The sequence below is a fragment of the Brassica napus genome, chromosome C3 (genome assembly GCF_020379485.1).
Source record: "Brassica napus cultivar Da-Ae chromosome C3, Da-Ae, whole genome shotgun sequence".
In the NCBI taxonomy this organism is placed as follows: domain Eukaryota; kingdom Viridiplantae; phylum Streptophyta; class Magnoliopsida; order Brassicales; family Brassicaceae; genus Brassica; species Brassica napus.
In genome coordinates, this window is record NC_063446.1 from 23,875,572 (window position 1) to 23,895,551 (window position 19,980).

Consider the following 19,980-nt stretch of genomic DNA (forward strand, 5'->3'; position numbering starts at 1 on the left):
TTTACAAATAATAGTTTTTATTTGTGAAAGTTAAAAACCAGCCCAATTTATTTTAGTATTTTATAAAATTATGATATTATTTACACTAAATATTTCTTTACAAACTATTATGTCAATAAAAAATATAATTATATTTATATAAATAATATATTTCACTAAAAGATATTTTTGGTTATAATTGTTTAAGGAAAAAAATAAAGGATCATTTTGTAAAAACAAATAGAGGAGATGACATGGCAAAAGTATAGTTTTTCATTGGCCGATTATTTTCGCATACGTGGACACTTTATCTGAGGATTATATCCTCCAGTTTTAATTAAAATCTGTAATATTTAAAAGTTACTCCCTCTGTTTTTAATTATAAGTTGTTTTACTTAAAAGCACAAATATTTAGAAAGTTGTTATTTTAAAAAATATATAATTTAATCAATTAATCCAACCAATTATAAAATATTTAACATTATTTTATTGGTCACATAATATGCGATAAATAAAAAAATGTGCATTGAAATATGTAAACTACATATACTGTGAAACAAACTCTTTTTGCTAAAACTACTTACATTTGAAAACAGAGGGAGTATTACTTTAGAAAACTGTCATTTAATATATAAATTTAATCAATTGCACATTAATTTACATAATTTGATTGGCCACACAATATCCAATAAGTATACAATTACATTAAAATATAAAAATAATTTATATAGTGAAGCAAAAAAATATTTTTAAACCATTATATTATAAAATAAAGTGAATATTCAAATTATATTGAAACATTAGAATAGTAAGAATCTGAAAAGCTGAAATCTCAACGTCGATCATTTACGTTGGCCATGACTTAGACCATCTCCAATGTATTCCTCTAGTTTTTTCTCTAAAATTGAAGAATTTCATAATAGATATGGATTTGTCTCTCGTGTATTTTTCTATTTTCTCTCCTGAAAAGAATATTGTTGATATATTCTTTTTCTAAGTTTACAAATAACACTTTTTATTTGTGAAAGTTGAAAACCAACCCAATTTATTTTAGTATTTTATAAAATTATGATATTATTTACACTAAATATTTCTTTACAAAACTATTATGTAAATAAAAATATAATTATAAATATATAAATAATATATTTTCACAAAAAAATATATTTTTGGCTATAATTATTTAAGTAAAAAGTTAAAACATCATTTTGTAAAAACAAATAGAGGAGGTGACATGGCAAAAATATAGTTTCTCTTGTCCGATTATTTTCGCCTACGTGGACATTCTATCTAAGGCTTATATTCTCTTTTTATTACTTGTTTGATATTTAATACTTAATTTTTAATATATTATGTATTATGTTTTTCAATGTTATGTTTTTTTGCATAATTGAACCCCTGTTATACTATATGATTAGTTACTTCTTCACCTTTACATACACCCCCAAACCACTGTAAGTATGTGAGATCTTTTTGACAATCGAAAAATTTTAGTCATTTTCTAACAGAAACAAAATTATTTGAACATGTCCAAAAGTAAATTAACGATGTTGACAACTGGAATTATCGGGGTTTTAGTTATGATTTTTGGAAAAAAAAGAGAGAGAAAGAAGTGGGAAATTCGCATGATAAAAGAAAGTATATAACAAATGCAATACATGTTGCCACTTCTCATGATATCAGAAAATGAATTCATGCACGTGGACCCTGTTATTACAGTTTTCATTATTATTTTCTTGTAGTAAACCGTATTATTATTAGAGGTAGAGGATGTGCACATGATCGATACATTCTATTGTCCTTTGCTGCCAAAAAAACAATTGATAATGCAAGAGAAGTGGCGATGATATAAAGTTGAGTATGTTTACCACCTCCATCCGGAGGTTTTAGTTAGGGTTCCTTAAAAAAAACTAAAAAAAATAAATGAAAAAATACAGAAAAAAAGAGAACCGGTACTAAACACAGCAGCATCAATATCCCAGAAACCCCATTTGGGGTTTTTTAATTTTTTTTTTTTTTTTTTTTTTTTTTACTTTTTCGAATTAAAAAAATAAAAATAAAAAACGAACCAATCGCAGGTCGCCACGTATCAGTGGGATCCGCGAACAGTGTAAGAAACCCTTAAAGACCGACTACTATTTGGTAGTTTTGGTAACCAGTTTCTTAAAAAAAAATGGATCCTACGCGGGATCCACACGGTAAGAAACCCTCTAGTTACCTCCAATAAAGATGCTCTTAAGAATTGGTAAGGACCCCATATGTGTCTATTTCTTATTGGGTGATGCCTTTTAGGCAATAAGGAAGAAAACAATTTGTGTCTTTCTTCGTCGATGTTTCTGAAGTTTTTGTGCAAGAAAAAATCGAATCGTTTGTGGAGAGAGAGAAGAGACGATTGGATCAAAGTGAAAAGAAGAAGATTTGATTTGTATCCGAAGGAGTTTACAGCAGCGACAGGTGCGCGAGCAAGTACGGTCGGCGGCGGAACGAGATTATGATTCGTTTTCCGTTAAGCCATTCAACGGAAACTACGACGAGGAACTTGGTGTCTTCATCAACTCCTTCGTTACCGACGAAGGCACATCTCAAGAACAGCTTCTCTTCTCCTTCCTCTGGTAATGCAAACTTGTGTTGTGCCTCCCTTTGCTTAGATGATTGTTGCTTCTGAGCTCAAAAAAATTGTGACTTTTGTGATGTGTTCTTTTGTTTTATGATTATCTTTGCTGTAGTGATGCTATTGAGAGTGTTCGTGATTGTAAGAGACTTTATGTCTGTTTGTCTGTTCAAAGCTTGGTGTCAGGGCTAATAAGAAGAAGAGAGTCGGTCCGGTTCCGGGAGTGCAAGTAGGATGGTTGCAGAGCATGTTTCCACAAAGTCCGCAGCTCTTCAAACAAATGTTTATGGTCTCTGGTTTTGACAAATATTACCAGATAGCAAGGTACATATACGATCTTTGGTCAAGTAAAGTGTATAATCTCAAATGGATTTAATTACTTTTAATTAACATGAAAAGCTAGGAAGATTAACATAGTTTGAGAGTTGTAGTTTACAGACCAAAATGTTACTTCAATGTTTGTGTTTCTTTCATCTTTGTTTTAAAAAAAAATTATTTAAGAACCCCATAAGGGTTTTCCCATTGAAAGAGAAAAAAATTACTTCCACTAACCAAGGTTCTAAACTTGTCAAATCATTTTATTTACTTTTAATTTAATTATTAGGACCTCTAATGGGTTCTAATGGATGGAGATGCTCTTTAATGTATGAGGTGTGTTGTTGTGTGTCCTTATGACCAAGACAGATGGTGTTGACTTGTGGTTGGAGTCACTTTGTCGATTTTCTAAGATCATTGCTGACTCAGCTGCTGCTCACTCACTTTCTTTTTGTCCTCTAGCTCAGCGGCGCGTGGACAAAACAACCGGGCGCCTATCTCCAGTTCGTAGACGGACCTTTATTTAGGACAATGAGTAATTAGTAATGGGCCAATAACAGTATAAACGAAGCCCATTACGAAAAGTAGTCGGAGAACAAACATCGTCGCCGGTCAAAGCGTTGTCGTTTCAAAACAGAGATCCTCGTTTTCCGCAACAGGAGGAGGGAAGCTCCGTCGCTCTTAGATCTTCACTCTGAAATTTTATAATCATCTGGTTTCGATGTCTTTGATTCACCTCTTCTTCTTCGTGGGTTTGGTGAGTCTTGAAGCTGCTGCCGCGACTTCGTTTTCCCTAGGATCGCGCTCGATTCTCCGAGACATCGGTAATAACGTCATCGCGGATCAGAAAGATAACACCGTCGAGCCGAACGCGATAAACTTTGTTTCAGTTTTTGAAGACACCTCTGCCAAGTTCGCCGTTTTGGAGTTCTTCGCTCACTGGTCAGTCTTCTCTCTAGAATCAATCTGGAAAAAAAAAGTTTCAATCTTTCGTTTAGAAATGCTCCCAAGTAGATTTATCAAAAAATAGTTTACCTTTACGTTTTTAAAAATTGAATGCTAAAAATCTTGATCAACATTTGGGCTAAAAAAACAACGAAGCCCAACATTAGAAAGTCCAGCTGACGTGGCAAAAAGGAACATTTTTATTGGTTGATTTAATTGTCCGACGTGGACAGCCTCTCTAGTCTCTACTCCTCGTATATCCCTTTTAATATAGTACACTAGTGGTTTTCCCGGGCTACGCCCGGGTTTTCTTATATAAATTTAATATATTTAATCTATTATATTACTATTTGAATATATAAAATTCATCTTATTTATTTTTACAAAAAAGTAAATTATAATTTGAATTTTAAATTATTAGAGTGCAAATACTAATAATATTGAAATATATATATAATATATGACTTCAAAACTATATGTTGTTTGATTTATATCTTTAAAATAATTAAACACTGAATTATGTGTTTACTTACCGTCACTATTTTGTTGTGAAGAGAAAAAGAGAAACCTGAACATCGGGCAAAATGTAGGTTCGGTTTCGATTTAGAAATTAGACGGTTAAGTCGATTCGATTTTTCAAATTTCGGGTAAAATGGAGTTACCTGAGTCGTCTCCTGCTACTGAACATCGCCGGAAATGGACGGAGAAGGAGCTTCAGGCGAGTCTTCGTCTTCAAATCAGCTAGAGTATTGGACAGAGTAGGTGTCGCATTAGACTTTACTTCGATTCAGATCAATCAAAACAGTTCAGAGATTCGTTAGACTTCTTTACAGAGAATAGGATCGGGTGAAAAAGAAACTGATCACGCACGATGACTTCCCATGGAAGTTACCTTCATCAACGGAACATTCTCAAGGATTAGAGACGCTTAAGTACGTTGGAGGTGTGGACATAAGCTTCTCCAAGGACGATTCCTCAGTGGCGTGCGCTTGTCTCGTCGTCCTCGGGCTCCCTTCTCTGCGTGTAGTTCACAATGAGCTCTCTCTAATCCGACTCCAAGTTCCTTATGTTCCTGGGTTTCTCGCCTTTCGTGAGGTTCGTGTTTCATTTTCATTTGCTTCACTAAGTGTCTCAGATTGAAAGATTGAATTTTTTTTATCGTGTTACAGGCTCCGGTTCTGTTGCAGATTTTTGAGAAGATGAGGGATGATCATCATCCTTTCTATCCTCAGGTTTTGTGCTATGTGGTGTTGCGTTGTTCTTTAGTCTTTGCTGTTTGCTTTGTTTGTGAAAGTCCCTCTCTTTGTTCTTTGTAAGGTAGTGATGGTTGATGGGAATGGGATTCTTCATCCACGAGGTGAACCTAAACACAAACGTTCTTGCAAAATGTAGGTTCGGTTTCGATTTAGAAATTAGACGGTTAAGTCGGTTCGATTTTTCGCTAGTAATTTTTCTGGGGTTAGATTATTTGAAAGGCCTAACATTAGATTTTTAGTTAGATACTTGATAGTTATTAAAGAGAACATGACAGGTGTCAACAAATGCCCTATGCAAAGAGATGAAGTGGTTTCATGAGGAGAAACTAAACCCAACTTTATTATATAAGATATATAGATGGTTTACGAGATTGTAAATTATTCATCGACATAATCAATATATAATCTTTAAACATGTATTGATTTCAATAGTGTTTTGTCCTCTTAATTTTGTTTTTTTCTTTTCGGAATTAGTTCGTATTTTTTTTGACAAAAACTTAGAAGATTTAAGCATTGCCTGTTGGTGAAGAATTGCCATTTGCCTCTTTTGGGAACTGTAGGAACAAATTCAATCTTTAATTTTACCTTATTTTGTTACTCTTTTTTTTTTCTCAAGACATTTGCAAACACTCCTGGTGGTTTAGATCGGTACAGATATTACCTGATTTCACCCCGTTCAATTGAAAAATAGATGCAATCCCAATTAAACTTTGGACAGACTTAAACATCGGTTTAGCTCATAAACCAAATAAACAAACCGTGATTTTCCGGTTTACTTCCGCTTCATTTCTTCCCTCCCATTTGTCATCTTATCTTCAAGTGAGCAATCCGTTAAACCCCCAGAGAGGTCGTAATCATCGCCGTGAAAATTCCTCAGCTTCCGCCACCAATGGCACTAACCCATATCGTGAATCCAATCATATACCCTTCTCCCACTATCCCCCGGCGCTTCGCGGCGATCTCGCCACTTAAAACCCTAAACCCCCAATTTTCCCGCCACACACCTCAACACGCCCACGCACTCTCTCGCAGACTCTTCCTCCCTTCTGTCTCCTCGATTTGGGATGCCATAACAGGTGGCGGAGATTCGAATCCCCGTGAAGCCATCGCAGCTATTCGAAACGGAATGCAACTCTTCAGACAGGTAACTAACAATCCGACAAACACATTTGTCCGAACAAAGAAATTTTTTTAAAAAAATTTGGGATCTTTTAAATATTCGATTTTCTTTTTGGGTGAAAGGGTGATGTTTCTGGATCGGTGACAGAGTTCGATAAAGCTATTGTGTTGGATTCCCGACAAAAGGCATGTAAGTGTTACGTGTTTTGTCTGAAAAGCTTGAAAATTTTCGAATAAAAATGATTTTAGATCATACGTTTTTGCTTTGATGATGACAGATCTTTGGCAACGTGGGCTTTCTCTTTACTATATGGATAGGTACTTACTTGACTTCTAGAGCTCCTACTCATTGTCTCTTCTTATAGTTTTGACTTGATTCTTGTCTTTATAGGTTTGAAGAAGGAGCAGAACAGTTCAGGTTAGATGTTGCTCAAAACCCAAATGACACTGAGGAATCGATTTGGTGCTTTCTCTGTGAGGCTCGGCTTCACGGTGTCGATGTTGCACGAAAACAATTTCTTGAGGTTTGTTTTTCTCTTCTTATCTTAAAGCTTATTATGATGAGTGACACAATCAAGATATAATATTCTTTGTAGGTTGGTAGAGATTCTCGGCCTGTGATGAGGGAAGCTTATAACCTATTCAAGAACGGTGGTGATCCTGAAAAGGTTTTTTTTTTTTAGACACCTTTCTTGACAATTGATGCTATGATTCTTATTTAAACAAACTGTCTGTACTCCTAATGTTCTAATTTTAACCCAAAAAACAGTTGGTTAATGACTTCTCGAGTGGTCAAGCAAGTGAAGTCTTCTACGCTTCATTGTATGCAGGGCTCTACTATGAAGCTGAGGTATGCTCTTGTTCTTGTTCTTGTTCAAAGCTCAATCAATCTTGTTGAGTTTCTTGTCTTATTCTCATTGTAGGGTAAATCAGAAAAGGCAAAGTTTCACATAACAGCGGCTTGTGGATCTCCATATGGGCAGAGGTTTGAATCCCTATAGCACAGACTTAGAGCAATCAGAAATGAAGAGATTGTTGGTTTAGTGTTTGTTGATGCTTTTTCTTCATCCCAAATTTATTTGCAGGTCTGATGATTACATGGCTTCACTTGCTAAAGTTCACTGCCTTTGTAGAAACTGGAGCTCCGGTTTAGTTTGAAACGGTTTTAGGCTTTTCTTGGAGCCCTCTTGTTTGTATGTATTTCTTGAAGGCCCAATTGTGAAATAATAGCCCAATTAAAAGATGTCATTATCTTCAGATCTCAATATTCCCTAATCAAATTGTTTGAGCAACGAAATGTTATGCATGGATTGTTAGGATTTATTAAACCCATGTCTAACTCTATATTCTATTATTACTACGATATTGTCCACTTTGGACTTAAGAGACTGACCCGTATAGATTTACTTTTAGTTTTTATCCCAAAAGGTCGCGTACTATTAGAGTTGGACATCTCTTTATATATTAGACACTTTTTGTCTAATTCTCCAATGTGAGACTTAGTTTGTTATCTAACATTCTTCTCCTCAAACTAAGGATCACATTCATCTCGTGTTCCACAGCTGACTTCCAGAATCTTTTGACTTGATCTCTACCACACACCTCTCATTTCCTAACTCATAGGATATCATAATTCATAGGATATCATTCATCTCTCAAAGGGTATATTGGTCTTTTGCAAATTTTTTGTCAACCGCTCTAATACCAATTGTTGGGTTAGTTAAAGCCCATGTTCAACTCTATATTATCCGATTAGTACGATATTGTCCACTTTGGACCTAATTGGCAAGCCCGCATGGATTTACTTTTGGTTTCCATCCCAAAAGGCCTCGTACTATTGGAGTTGGACGTCTATTTATATATTAGACACTTTTTGTCTATTTTTCTAATTTGAGACTTAGTTTGTTATCTCACATTCTCCCCTCAAACTAAGGACCACGTTCATTTGTGAGTCAATACCAATATACCCTAAAATTTTCCATAATTATCCATCATGCAGCCCTAAAATTTATCGAACCGCTAAATATTTTCAAAATAAACACTAACAACTTTTTTTAATAATATAAAATATATGTATATTAGCTCTCTAAAAAGAGACATTTGGCTACATATACCACTTATGCACCAAAATTAGCAATCTACCATTTTTGCTGATTAATCCAATAAGCTCCGTAGCTTATTTGCATGGTCTTCCTAAAATGCCCTCACCATTTGCCACGTTAGGAGAGAGAGTGATGATAAAAGTATGGGAAAATATTTTAGGAAATCTTCAAGTACGATATGGTGGAGAGCTAAAGCTAGTTTAAGTATGTAATAGGTTACTGTTAATTCACATGTTAAATTTCTCTCCATGTAAATCGATGGAGAAAATCTCCAAAATTGACACGAAATCAGCAACAAATTTGGTTTGCTATAATTTGTTTATGCGTTAACAAAATGTGTTATCACGTACGTATTAACGCCTACAATTTATTGAGCTACGTAGACTTATTAGGCGTTAAACTTAAGTTAAGGTGTACATAGGCATATTGGACTTAATAGGCACAATATCTTGTTATTTTCTAAGTAGACGCTAAATGCACTATCATTTATTGTTATAATATAACACTTTAAAGTAGACGTTACACATTTTGGAACATCTAAATTTGAGAGGGTATCTATTTCAATTAGGGATTATTGAAACTTGTGAATATTAGTAAGATATTTGTTAGCGGTTAATAATTATAATGTCATATATAAAAAGTGACTATAGCAATTACAAGTAATTTTAGCTGGGCAAAAAACATTTGGTGCTAACAGCTAAAAGAATCAAACATGTATGTATACTAATTGTTAGCTGGTACATCGCAACCTTACCATGCTAATATAAAATGTTGACATATAAATTTGAGAGAGTAAAGATTTCAGATTAGGGATTATTGAAACTTGTGAATATTTGTAAGATATTTATTAGCAGTTAACAATAATAATGTCATATATAAAAGTGTCTATAGCAGTTACTAGTAAACTTAGCTGAAATAAAAACATTTGGTACTAGCGGCTAACATCATCATAGTGTTACTAACACAAATAACTGTGTAGATTAGAAAATAATGAATATTAAAGAATGCCAGTAAAATATGTGTTCGTAGTTAACAAAATTGTCAACTTTCTGATTCACAAGGCCAGCCACAAGGTTGGCCAGATGGTGAGTGCATAGGATGCGTCAGTATAAGTTGGCAGTCTCTTTCCTTCTTTTCAGATCAACTGATGTGAGCCCTCCCCCCCCCCCCCCACACACACACAAACATCGCTTTCTCGAAGATAAGTCTTTCCTCGCTAAGGTGAACCATGCTGTCGACGTCGTCCTTGACCTCATTATCCCATCCAAAATCGGCTTCACTTGGCGTTGCATCATCTGGAAATAAACCACAGCCTAACACATAATGGGGTTAAGTGAAAAGCTGCAAGAAAACATATCTAATTAAATTAGTAAACGAAACTAAAAGTGTTAGGGGCTACAAAAAATTAGTAAACGAAACTAAAAATATTAGTGACTAATCTAACAATATTAAAAGGAGAATATACTCTGTTCTAAAGCTATCCACGTCCCTATAAAAAGTCCATTTTTTTATCCGTAGGGGAAAAAAAGACACGTGACAATCTTAATGTTTGGGTTTCGTTAGCAACATATGGATCATATACCAAGCCTATTCAGGGTTTTGTCACTTAGTGATTGGCCCATTTAGCTATGGTCCACTTGATATTGTCTTTCGTGAATCCCTGGCTTCACCCTGCACCGGAGTAGAGAAGATGCCACTGAAACGCTTCCCTATCTCTCAGATGACGTTACACTCTTCAATTCTTGTGTAATTCCACCTACACCATCTTCGTTGCATATAAATACAAACAATATGAGAGACGAAGCCAAATCCTTTTGTTTTTCCTAATTCTGAACTTCTGTTCATTCTCATTAAAACGTTCTACCATGGCGACTTTTCAAGTTTATTTCTCGGAGTTCACACCAGACTACTTTAATTTTGGGAGGCCCGTCATGTGAAGAAACGCAGGGAGCTGATGGGCGTTCATATACTGCTATTGATACAAAGGTTTGTCGGATCCTTATTTCAATTATTAGAATAAAATTTTGACTGTTTCAGTTTTTGTTAAATGGTTCATTCTTCCCCAGTGGACCCTCTACGAAGCCTCTATCAGTGTTTACCGCCTTAACAACTCTTAAAAGAAGGCTCCTTTTATGAGCTGAGTGATTTTCATGTTGCAAGAAGCAACCCCAAATTCAGGTTTGGTAACGCTCTCCTGTTGCGATTAGATTTTCGGAACAACCCGTTTAGGTTGAGCTCGCAGAACCGAGTCAACAGATCCTGGCTGACCGGTTTAGGTTCTGCAAGCATGACCAACTCATGTTACTCTTCAACACCAACACTGATTTGCGGTTTGCTTTACCAACCCTTACATTCACTCCTTACTCTGATTTGATGTTACTACTACATGAGGCTTAATAGTAGTGCTGATATGTAGAGTCGGAGAAATTAGGAGTATCAAAACGTTTTCAACAAGGAGACCCAACAACGATGAGTATGCCGCCGTCAGTATCTGAAAAAGTAAATCTACTTACTATTACTTAGCTTTATAACATTGTTGCCTTAAATGTAACCTAGGATCTGGTTTGATTTATTTGAAAACAGGAACATGTTCATACTTTCTCTGAAGCGAAAGTGATGTTTTCGTCTCTACAATTTCATCAATCGGTAAAGCTCTCTTAGTTTCAAACTCTGAGATGCATTATTTTCTAGCGACTCAATAGTGTTTCTCAAAACAGCTGTGTTGTATGAAAGATATAAGAAAAAAATCGTTATCCCAAATCACTAACAAAGTATATATATTGTCTATAATGTGTAGGAATGAATAAAATAAAGACAAACAAGAGCTTTTAGCTGAAGAGAGAGATTACAAGCGTCGAAGAATGTGAAACCGTGGCAAGAAGTGGAAGCGAACGCCTCGACAGGTACAATATTTCTTCCATTCTCGTGCCTATGTTGTGAATGTTTCTCATCTATTGTTTTAAAAGAGTTGTAGAATGTTTTGGCTCCACCATGTCGTGTTTGAGGAATTTTGCAGATTTTGTGAGAGAATTGAACGTCGGTAAATCATACTTTCATATATAATGACATCATATAGCAATAAACATAAGTGAGTTGTCTCTTATCTTTTGTCATATAGGTGTTGTGGGATATGATTGAAGGATTTACAGAAGAAATTAAGCTAGTAGGAGGTATTGGATGTTTTGAGAAGAGAATGTCATTAATCTCCTCCTCTTTTATAGGTAAGGATCAGAAAGAAATTGACTGTGATTCAATTCTGTATCAACAACATTAACATACGTATAAGCAAAAGAACCTATACATAATTAAAGTGCACTCATGTCTGATTTCAGGTCGTCCATTCTTCAACGCAACCTCCGGAAGACATTTCTACTTTCACCAGGAAACTCTTGCCAGCAACAGGTTTCATAAAGTGTAAGATGAACCAACTTCACCCTATTGTTTCCACTTCCTTACAGCCTGTTTTCTAATAATTCTTAATCACTGTTGCATGCAGAATGTGTGGTTCTGAAACTGGCTCATCCTTGACTTCTTTCAGAGATTTAGATGTTCAGAAAATTGAATATGTCACGCTATCGGAGCTGAATGCCTATGTCGTTAATCCTATCCCACAGGTACGTCTATTTACTTATTGTCACTGGAAACACGAGTTACTTTTCACTCTTATTGACAGTAGAAGACTAGAAGTGTACTCATCCTCAACATGTCTATCCCTGTAGGAAACTGAATTCCTCTGCAAAGCTAAAGTCAGTGACATCTCCGGTTCTAAGTGCTATCGAAAGCTACAGCATGGCTTCACATCTTATACATGTGCCTGGTGTAATGACGAGAAGGCTGTTAGGGACTTAAGGTAGTAAGGTGATGTATTCTCACATCAATAGCACTGATCGTTTATGAATCATATGCTCCTCTCCTGAAATTTACGCCTAACTAACACCTGTTAACCTAACACTTGCAACAAGTTTTTCAGCTTTAAATATAGGCATCACCAAGGTGTTCCAGTGAACAACAACCGATGCGAGTCTGGTCCAAATGTTGAATACGCGGTCACTGCACCACCGCTACCAGCTCCAACTGTGGCAAACGCAAGCTCCATGGAGGATCGTGCTCGAACCGAGGAGAACGAAATGCAAAGTAGGCGCGCAAGGAGTGGTCACTCAATTTTTTGGAGATGATGAACCTGCTACACATTATGAAGTCCCACCAGCAGTTTTAACGTTTTCAAATTTGTTGCAATAATTATGTCATCCATTTATCTGAAAGCACAAATTATTTGGATTTAATCTCTTCACAACAAAATAGTGACAAGCAAAAATACAATCTATATACTACTTTCTCGCAGGAGTTCCACAACCATCGTATTTCATTTGGGCGTGAGGTCCATAGGAATACCTACCAAAAAATGAAACACAATAAATATAACAAAACCTAAAGTTTACTTTCTCCAACAAAAAATATATTTAATTTTATTGAAACAAGTAGTTCTAAACAATATAAAATATTACAAGATAAAATGAAATTAAATGAAAAGTACATCTAAAACATTAATAAAATTTATAAGAAAAATAATTCAATGTTTAACTTTTTTAAATATAAATCAAGAATATATAATTTTTAAGTCATATAATATCTATTATCAATATTACTAGCGTTTGCACTCTAATAATTTAAATAGATAGGCATGATTATACATATTTAAAAGTAATATAATAAATTAAATTAAGCTAAAATTTAGCTAAGAAAACCCGGACGTAGTCCGGGAAGACCACTAGTGTATATAATAGCTTCATACATTTGATGAAAAAATTTACTAGCAAATCTTAGAGGTTAATAAAACCAATTAACTAGTAGTTTAGGGAATACATCATTGAGCAATGTCCTCATTCAAAATTATGAGTATGAGTCTATTATAGGATATCTTTAAAGATATATTTAACCCCTAGCATATAGTTTAGCATGTAACTTATCAAAAATACATTATCTCCCCAAACATACAGTTAAATATATGAGTTATCTGCCATGGTTACTATAATGCACCTACCAATCTTTAAGGTGAACAAAGGAATCATGAACCACTTTTAACAGCTTATAGGCAATACCTGACATTCCAGATCAAAGTCACGGACTTCTACATATAATTGGATTTGATGGATTCTTCCACATATGGGTTCAAACGCTTCAAGAATAGTTTTGATTCTTCTGGATTTGTGATATGTGTTTATTCTTTCACCTATGGGTTCTTCACCTGTTGTGAACATGCGGCCAGAACGCTGCATCTCTTCCATCTACAAACAAAAGCAATTTGATTGAGTAAACATAAATTTGGTTTCATAAATACATATATATGCTAAACAAACTGCGTAAATCTTTCAAATCGATTATGAAATTAATGATGTAGAAATCTCAGATTATGAGTCATTTCTTGATGAAGGTCGTTGCAATCGGAAGTGAAAATATTATAAGAAGAGAGAGATGAGCTCATAGGTAGGTGTGTCTAAGAAAGATGAGTTCATAGTAAAATGGTTGGATAATTAATGACAGTTGTGTATGAGATGTGTGATAATATCTCTGACAGTAAATCTAAGCTAGGATTATGTAGACAAGTTTAGAGATAGGGTTATTATCGTATTAAAAGAAAGTGCACGGTAGCGGAAACAGAGATCGGCTATTTTGCTAATTTCAACCATTTTGGTGTATAGGAAGCCTAAATTCTCCTTTAAAAATTGGGAATGGAGAAAAATGTGTTATCGAGCTATGCCTTGGTGGTGCACATGCAACTCGTGAATAATGTGATTTTTTGTTTGTTAATTATTTCTATAATATTTTCATACTGAAATAAAATCTGCTATAAATAGTAACTTCACCATTTGCTATTTTGCTCATTTCCCATCCAAGATTAGAAACGTAGGGACAAATAATAACCGTCAGATAAGAAACGTTCCAGTACGATCACGCACAGGCTATAGCTGCCTCACGTGCTAGCTCACACAATCATTAAGATATATTAAAAAGTCAAAAAAGCCCAACTGCCACCAGAAGCGGCGGAGGGTACTTCCGTCATTCTAGACGCTAGCTCTCTTCACCTTCGCAACCGCGTCGTCGTTAGCCTCTAAAAAAATCAAAATACATTTTGCTCACTTCCGCAACCAACACACCCAACAAAAAAAGAAAATTGTAAATAGAGAGAGAGCAAAACAAGGCGGGGAAAAGGATCACGATCCACTAAATTAGTGGTGAATCATCTGAGAGGTTCGTGTTCTTAATGATGATTGTAAAATTATTTGATTTTGCAATTTTTGTAGCCTGGAATTGTAAAGTAAATGATTCATTTAATTGTTTGCTTTCAGTTTCTGATTTTGGGATCGATTCGTAATTAAAATAGCATTTATTTGATTTTCAGTTATGTGTATATCGGAATCAAATCGATAGCTTTTAATTGTGTGTATTTGTGTAATTTGATTGCAGATCTGCTGCGTATCTGAGCTGGAGAATTGGTATTGAGATTGGTTTTGATTAGGTTATATATTCTAGAGCAAGACGAGCATAATAGAACCATTGAACTTTTTTTTGGTGAATTTGAGATTTAGATTAGTTGGTTTGGTGGCTTTTGGAGATTATGGGAAAGAGAGCTAGAAATTCAGATATAAAGGTTAGATCTAAGGATTCGGATGATTCAGATGAGGATTATGAAATATCCGATGAGGATGAAGAAGAAGAGGAAGAAGAGTATGAAGAAGCTGATGATCTCAGCGAGTTTGATGATTGTGATCTCAAGGAGTATGAAGATTCTTTTGATGGTTGTGATGTCTCTGAGGCGGTGGAGGATGAGGGATTTAATGAGGTGGAGGAAGAGGAAGAAGATGTTATGCTGAGGAATGTTGAGTGGCCGAAGGTGAAGACTGGTCCGCGTGGTAATAGGAAGATCACGGGATGCAAGTCGAGAAAGGTGGATGAGGTTGTTGCATCTGACAATGAAGATGTGGATTTGGATGACGAAGACGAAGACGAGGAGGAGATGGGAGAGTCAAGGAAGGCTGTTAAAGCTGGGTCTTTGGATGGAATTGGTTTAGGTAAGCGAAGGAGAGTATTCTATGACGTTGAAGATGAAGATGGCGAGGAGGAAGAGGACGAGAGGGATGTGGAAAGTGCCAGGTGTGAAAAGGTGGATTTAGATTCTGGTCATAATGGTGAAGACGGAGAGATGAGATTGGAAGAGCAGGAGAATGTGTCACACGAGACTGAAAAGGAAGATGATGGAGATTATGATGAGGATGAGGATGGCGACGAAGAATTTACCGCAGATGAAGAAGATGTCTCATTAGACGAGGAAGAGGAGGAAGAAGAAGAAGAAGAAAAGGTTTGTAAGAGAAACATGCGAAAGCAGAGATCTAGAGGAGGCCGTAAAAGACGAAAGAAATGCTCCGTTACAAATGGAAGAAAGAGACGTGGGAAGAAAACAAAGGAAGGAGTTGATGAAGATGAAGATGATGATGACTGCTTACCTGTAAGAAAGAAGGTGAAAACGAGATCATCGAGGCCAAGGCGTCGGTGTACTGTGCCATCAGATTCAGACATTGCCTTTTCAGGAGAATCCGATTTTGAGTACACAATCTCAGAGGAGGAAAGAGAGCAGGTAAGGGAAGCCAGTAGTCTGTTGAGAAGTAGTGTGACATCTATAAGAAAAACTACGGTCCATAAAGATTTGCCCCAGCTTCGAAAGTCACCTGTGAAGAAGGTAGAGCAAGTGAAAAGGGATGTGATGAAAAACGTTTGTGGGATTTGTCTGTCTGAAGAAGACATGCGAAGATTAAAGGGAACATTGGATTGCTGTAGTCATTACTTCTGTTTCACGTGCATAATGGAGTGGTCGAAAGTAGAATCTCGATGTCCTCTATGCAAGCAGCGGTTCAGAACAATCAGTAAACCAGCAAGATCTACACCTGGAGTTGATTTGAGAGAAGTTGTGATACCTGTACCTGAACGGGATCAGGTTTGTTTCTTATACTCTTTTTTATTGCTCATCAAATGTGTGCAAATTTGTATTTATTATGTTTTTTTTGGTTGTGTGCAGGTCTATCAACCGACTGAGGAAGAGTTGAGGAGTTATCTTGACCCCTACGAAAATACAATATGTTCTGAATGTCACCAAGGTGAAGATGATGGGCTTATGTTGCTTTGTGATCTTTGCGATTCATCTGCACATACGTACTGTGTTGGACTCGGGAGGGAAGTTCCTGAAGGAAACTGGTACTGTGAAGTTTGCAGACCTGTTGCACTTGGATCAGCTAGTTCCCAAACGCATACAACATCTGAGCAACAAAGGGTCAGTGGCTTTTTCAGTAGACCATCACCTCTTGTAGTTTCAGGGCAGTATCAAGATCCGTCTTTGCTAGTCTCCCCACGTACACCATTTTCCAATGGAGAGTACCTTTTTTCTTCAAGGCTTCCTAATGGTGATGTTCAAGGCTCTTCTCCTTCCGGCTTAGGGGCAACGACGTTATCAAGACGAAGGACACTTCATAGACACATACAAAATATTATCAACGGTGATAGACTTATTAATATGGGTAGTAGAGGTGGTGGAACATCGATGATTGCTAACTCGAGTGATGGTTTCGTGTCTACACAAATTGGTCATGGCAGAGAAAGAGAAGTGCCTCAACATTCATTACAAACAGGGATGTCATTGTATACAATCTCCGAGGAAAGACTACCTAATAGCAGTCCGTTGATATCTGCCCATAACCCTGAGCTTTTGTCTTCGAGGTTGGACCATTTTGGAAGCGAACAAGCAGTAGGGCGTTACTCTAATAACACATTTCTTGGTGACCAACCAATCGATTTAGGATTGCATCATGGAGTGGGTCAGGGTGACCCCTTGTTTGGTAATCAACAACATCTACGCAGCTACATGCCAAACACAATGCCTTCCACCGGAGGAGAACAACTGCAACACAGAGTTAATGACCATCTCAAGAACTTGTCCCGTCAAATAAACTTAGGTACTCATAATCCAATTCTTTCTGCAAGCTTTTGGTTTAACCCGGCTAGTATTCTGTTATTCTTTGAGTTCCGTTGTAGACAAGTTTATAATGTTTAAAACCTGAGGAACTGTATTTTTCATCGTAAATTTGGATATAGGCCACAAATTGATTGCCCTTTTTGTACAACTTTTGGATTAGTTCATCTCGGCTTGACTTCCCAGTTAGTTTGGTTGTGTTATAGCTTAGATATTTGCCAAACTCATTGAAAACGCCGGTTTTGGCTTTAGCCTTTATGCACAACTTGTTAAGTCTCTCTAAGTTAGTTTCTTCTTTACATGACTCCACCCTTTGGATTGTTATTTAGATTCAACTCCTATCTGCCTTCTCTTACTGTAGTTCTTGGGTACCTTTCCACTGTCTTGTTCAGGTCAAGCCACGTTTGACGAGATTTCCACGTGCTCATTACACACGATATTGGCAGCTTGTGGACTGGAACACAAGAGCAGTGAAGTCCACCTTGTTCCGCCGCCTGTGACGTGTCTTCACGATGATATGAGTCCTTGCAGCAGCAGCAGCAGCAGCCTGATGAAAGGGTGCTGCTATTCATGTTTTGATTCATTTGTAGAAGATGTAGTTAAGATGATTCTGGACACGAGACAACCCCATTGGTTGAGGTTAGGGCTCCACTAAATCACCACTTTGCTTCAAGTGTTTTAGATTTGTTAGAAATTGGTTCTCAATAGATTCTGGACGTTTATTTCCATGCATATGATAAAGTGGGGAATATTCATTTTCACGTAAAAAGAATTGTTTTTAAAAAATAAATAATATTATTTCACCATTAGTTTTATTATATCAAGTCGGATATGCGAAAAAAATAATCTGGACCCGAAAAGAGTCCGGCCCACAAGAAAATCTAAACAACAAAATTCTTGTCGTTTTACTAGCCCTCCAACAAATCGTTAAACTAGAGGAGCACTAAAACGACAGCCGGTGCGTGTCAAAAAAATAAGAACGACGGAAAGTGTGAGACTCAATAAAGTCCCACATCGCCTAGGAGAGAAGGAGGATTCTTTGGAAAACGAGTGGCCTAGGTTAGTGACTTTCATTGCACTTAGGAAGGGAGCTTAGCCTAAAGTCTTCCCAAATAGAAGAGCTTAAGCAAGAAACTAAGTCACGATAGCTGATCGAATAGACTTTTTTTTTAATCGAATATACTATAATATCCAGAATATAGCTAGTACAGTTGAAGATGGTCTAAGACAGCTGCTAAAAGTGAATCTATAATTGCTTGACCAGAATAAAAAATCGTCTCTCTCTATCAACGTTTCTTGACTCGCTTTGTCAATCTCCACAGGCAGAACGTACATACAGAAATGGAGGTAAGGTTATGTGTGCGTCTGTTCTTGTTATCCTCTGCTTCATCATGCTAGTGCTCTTAATCCTCAGGGAGATTTTCTTGTGACCCACGAAACAAGGATGATCCCTCATCCCTCAAACATGAGATTTTTTTAATTAAATTAAATGATTGCTTATGATAAAAACTTTCTTTGCTTATGATAGGAACTCATTGTACACATTCAAATTTCACTGCGTAAATTCAATTTTTTTTTAAAGAAAAAATCGTTGATTCATTTGGTTTGTAGAATGCAGTAATATTTCTTAATTATAAATGCACGTAGTAGCTCATGTCTAGATAGTCATTAAATAAAATGCGTTCTGGTGGCGGTCATTTTGACAAAACAACCTAGAAATTGACTGAGAAGTGTTCACAAAAAAAAAAAAAATTGAGAAGTAGTTAAAATTAAAATTAAGTAGATAAAATATGGCAAAATCAACTAAAATATTGAGGAAATTTCAATAAACCCCCGGTGAGATTAATCTTGAGAATTGAGGAAAAGCTTTTTTGGTCACACAACATTTTTATATCTGTCTAGGCTAAGAAAAAATATGCTTTAAATAAAAGATCATGAACGAGAAGAATATAATCATATAATAGACCTTAGACAATAGAACATGATTTAAATTTTAAAAAAGTTTCATGATAGATCAGACCGAACCTGCTTCGTAGCAACTAAAAGACCTCTTATATAGTGTGATTAAATTGACCACCATGCAGTCCAGGGAAAAACATATGCGTCCTCATAGTCATACATGACCAGCCATGTACAGATAACATAATATAAGATCAAATACAAAAAAAAATACTCAGGTTCTCTTAATTTACTAGTTAATTTTATACAATCTTGAACGTTACCCTTTTTTCATTGTTTGTTGATCTCTTTCAAACCGGTCGTTGTAATAACATATGCATACTCAATAACGCCAGCAGTAACCAACCCACTAATATGTTATATGTGCCAGCATATCGATACCTCAACCCACTGACTTAAAATGATTATGATTTGTAGTCTAGACTTCGAATCGCTTAAGATGAGGAAGGATTAGACGATAGATGGCATGTGATAGTATTAGCCTTTGCACTACGCCACTACCACGTGTTGAGGACATGGCAAGCCTCTGACTCGCACGTTTGGGGACGGGGAACGACAGAGAGATAGAGACACTCAATAAATTAAAAACACACTCAAAATTTGTGTTTTGCTTTAAAACTTTTTAACTCTCTGTTTCAGGGTTTATTATTTCTACTTATGTCTGTGTGTGAGAGA

At 36.1% G+C, this 19,980-nt stretch overlaps 2 protein-coding genes and 1 pseudogene across 2 annotated transcripts; all 3 read left to right on the forward strand.

The window, feature by feature from the left end:
• Positions 1 to 4,546: 4,546 nt before the first annotated feature.
• On the forward strand, positions 4,547 to 5,284 carry LOC111198474 (annotated as a pseudogene).
• Positions 5,285 to 5,781: 497 nt separating this feature from the next.
• Positions 5,782 to 7,522, forward strand: BNAANNG25460D. Its single transcript, XM_013829042.3, has 8 exons — positions 5,782 to 6,250; positions 6,349 to 6,415; positions 6,504 to 6,543; positions 6,617 to 6,749; positions 6,822 to 6,893; positions 6,995 to 7,075; positions 7,149 to 7,210; positions 7,311 to 7,522. Exons 1-8 carry the CDS (start codon positions 5,996 to 5,998, stop codon positions 7,381 to 7,383), a joined length of 783 nt encoding a protein of 260 aa, XP_013684496.1. The 5' UTR covers positions 5,782 to 5,995; the 3' UTR covers positions 7,384 to 7,522.
• Positions 7,523 to 14,346: 6,824 nt separating this feature from the next.
• On the forward strand, positions 14,347 to 18,161 carry LOC106388865. Its single transcript, XM_013829038.3, has 4 exons — positions 14,347 to 14,576; positions 14,793 to 16,317; positions 16,399 to 17,329; positions 17,739 to 18,161. The coding sequence occupies exons 2-4, from the start codon at positions 14,944 to 14,946 to the stop codon at positions 17,999 to 18,001; spliced, it is 2,568 nt and encodes an 855-aa protein (XP_013684492.2). The 5' UTR covers positions 14,347 to 14,576; positions 14,793 to 14,943; the 3' UTR covers positions 18,002 to 18,161.
• Positions 18,162 to 19,980: the final 1,819 nt, after the last annotated feature.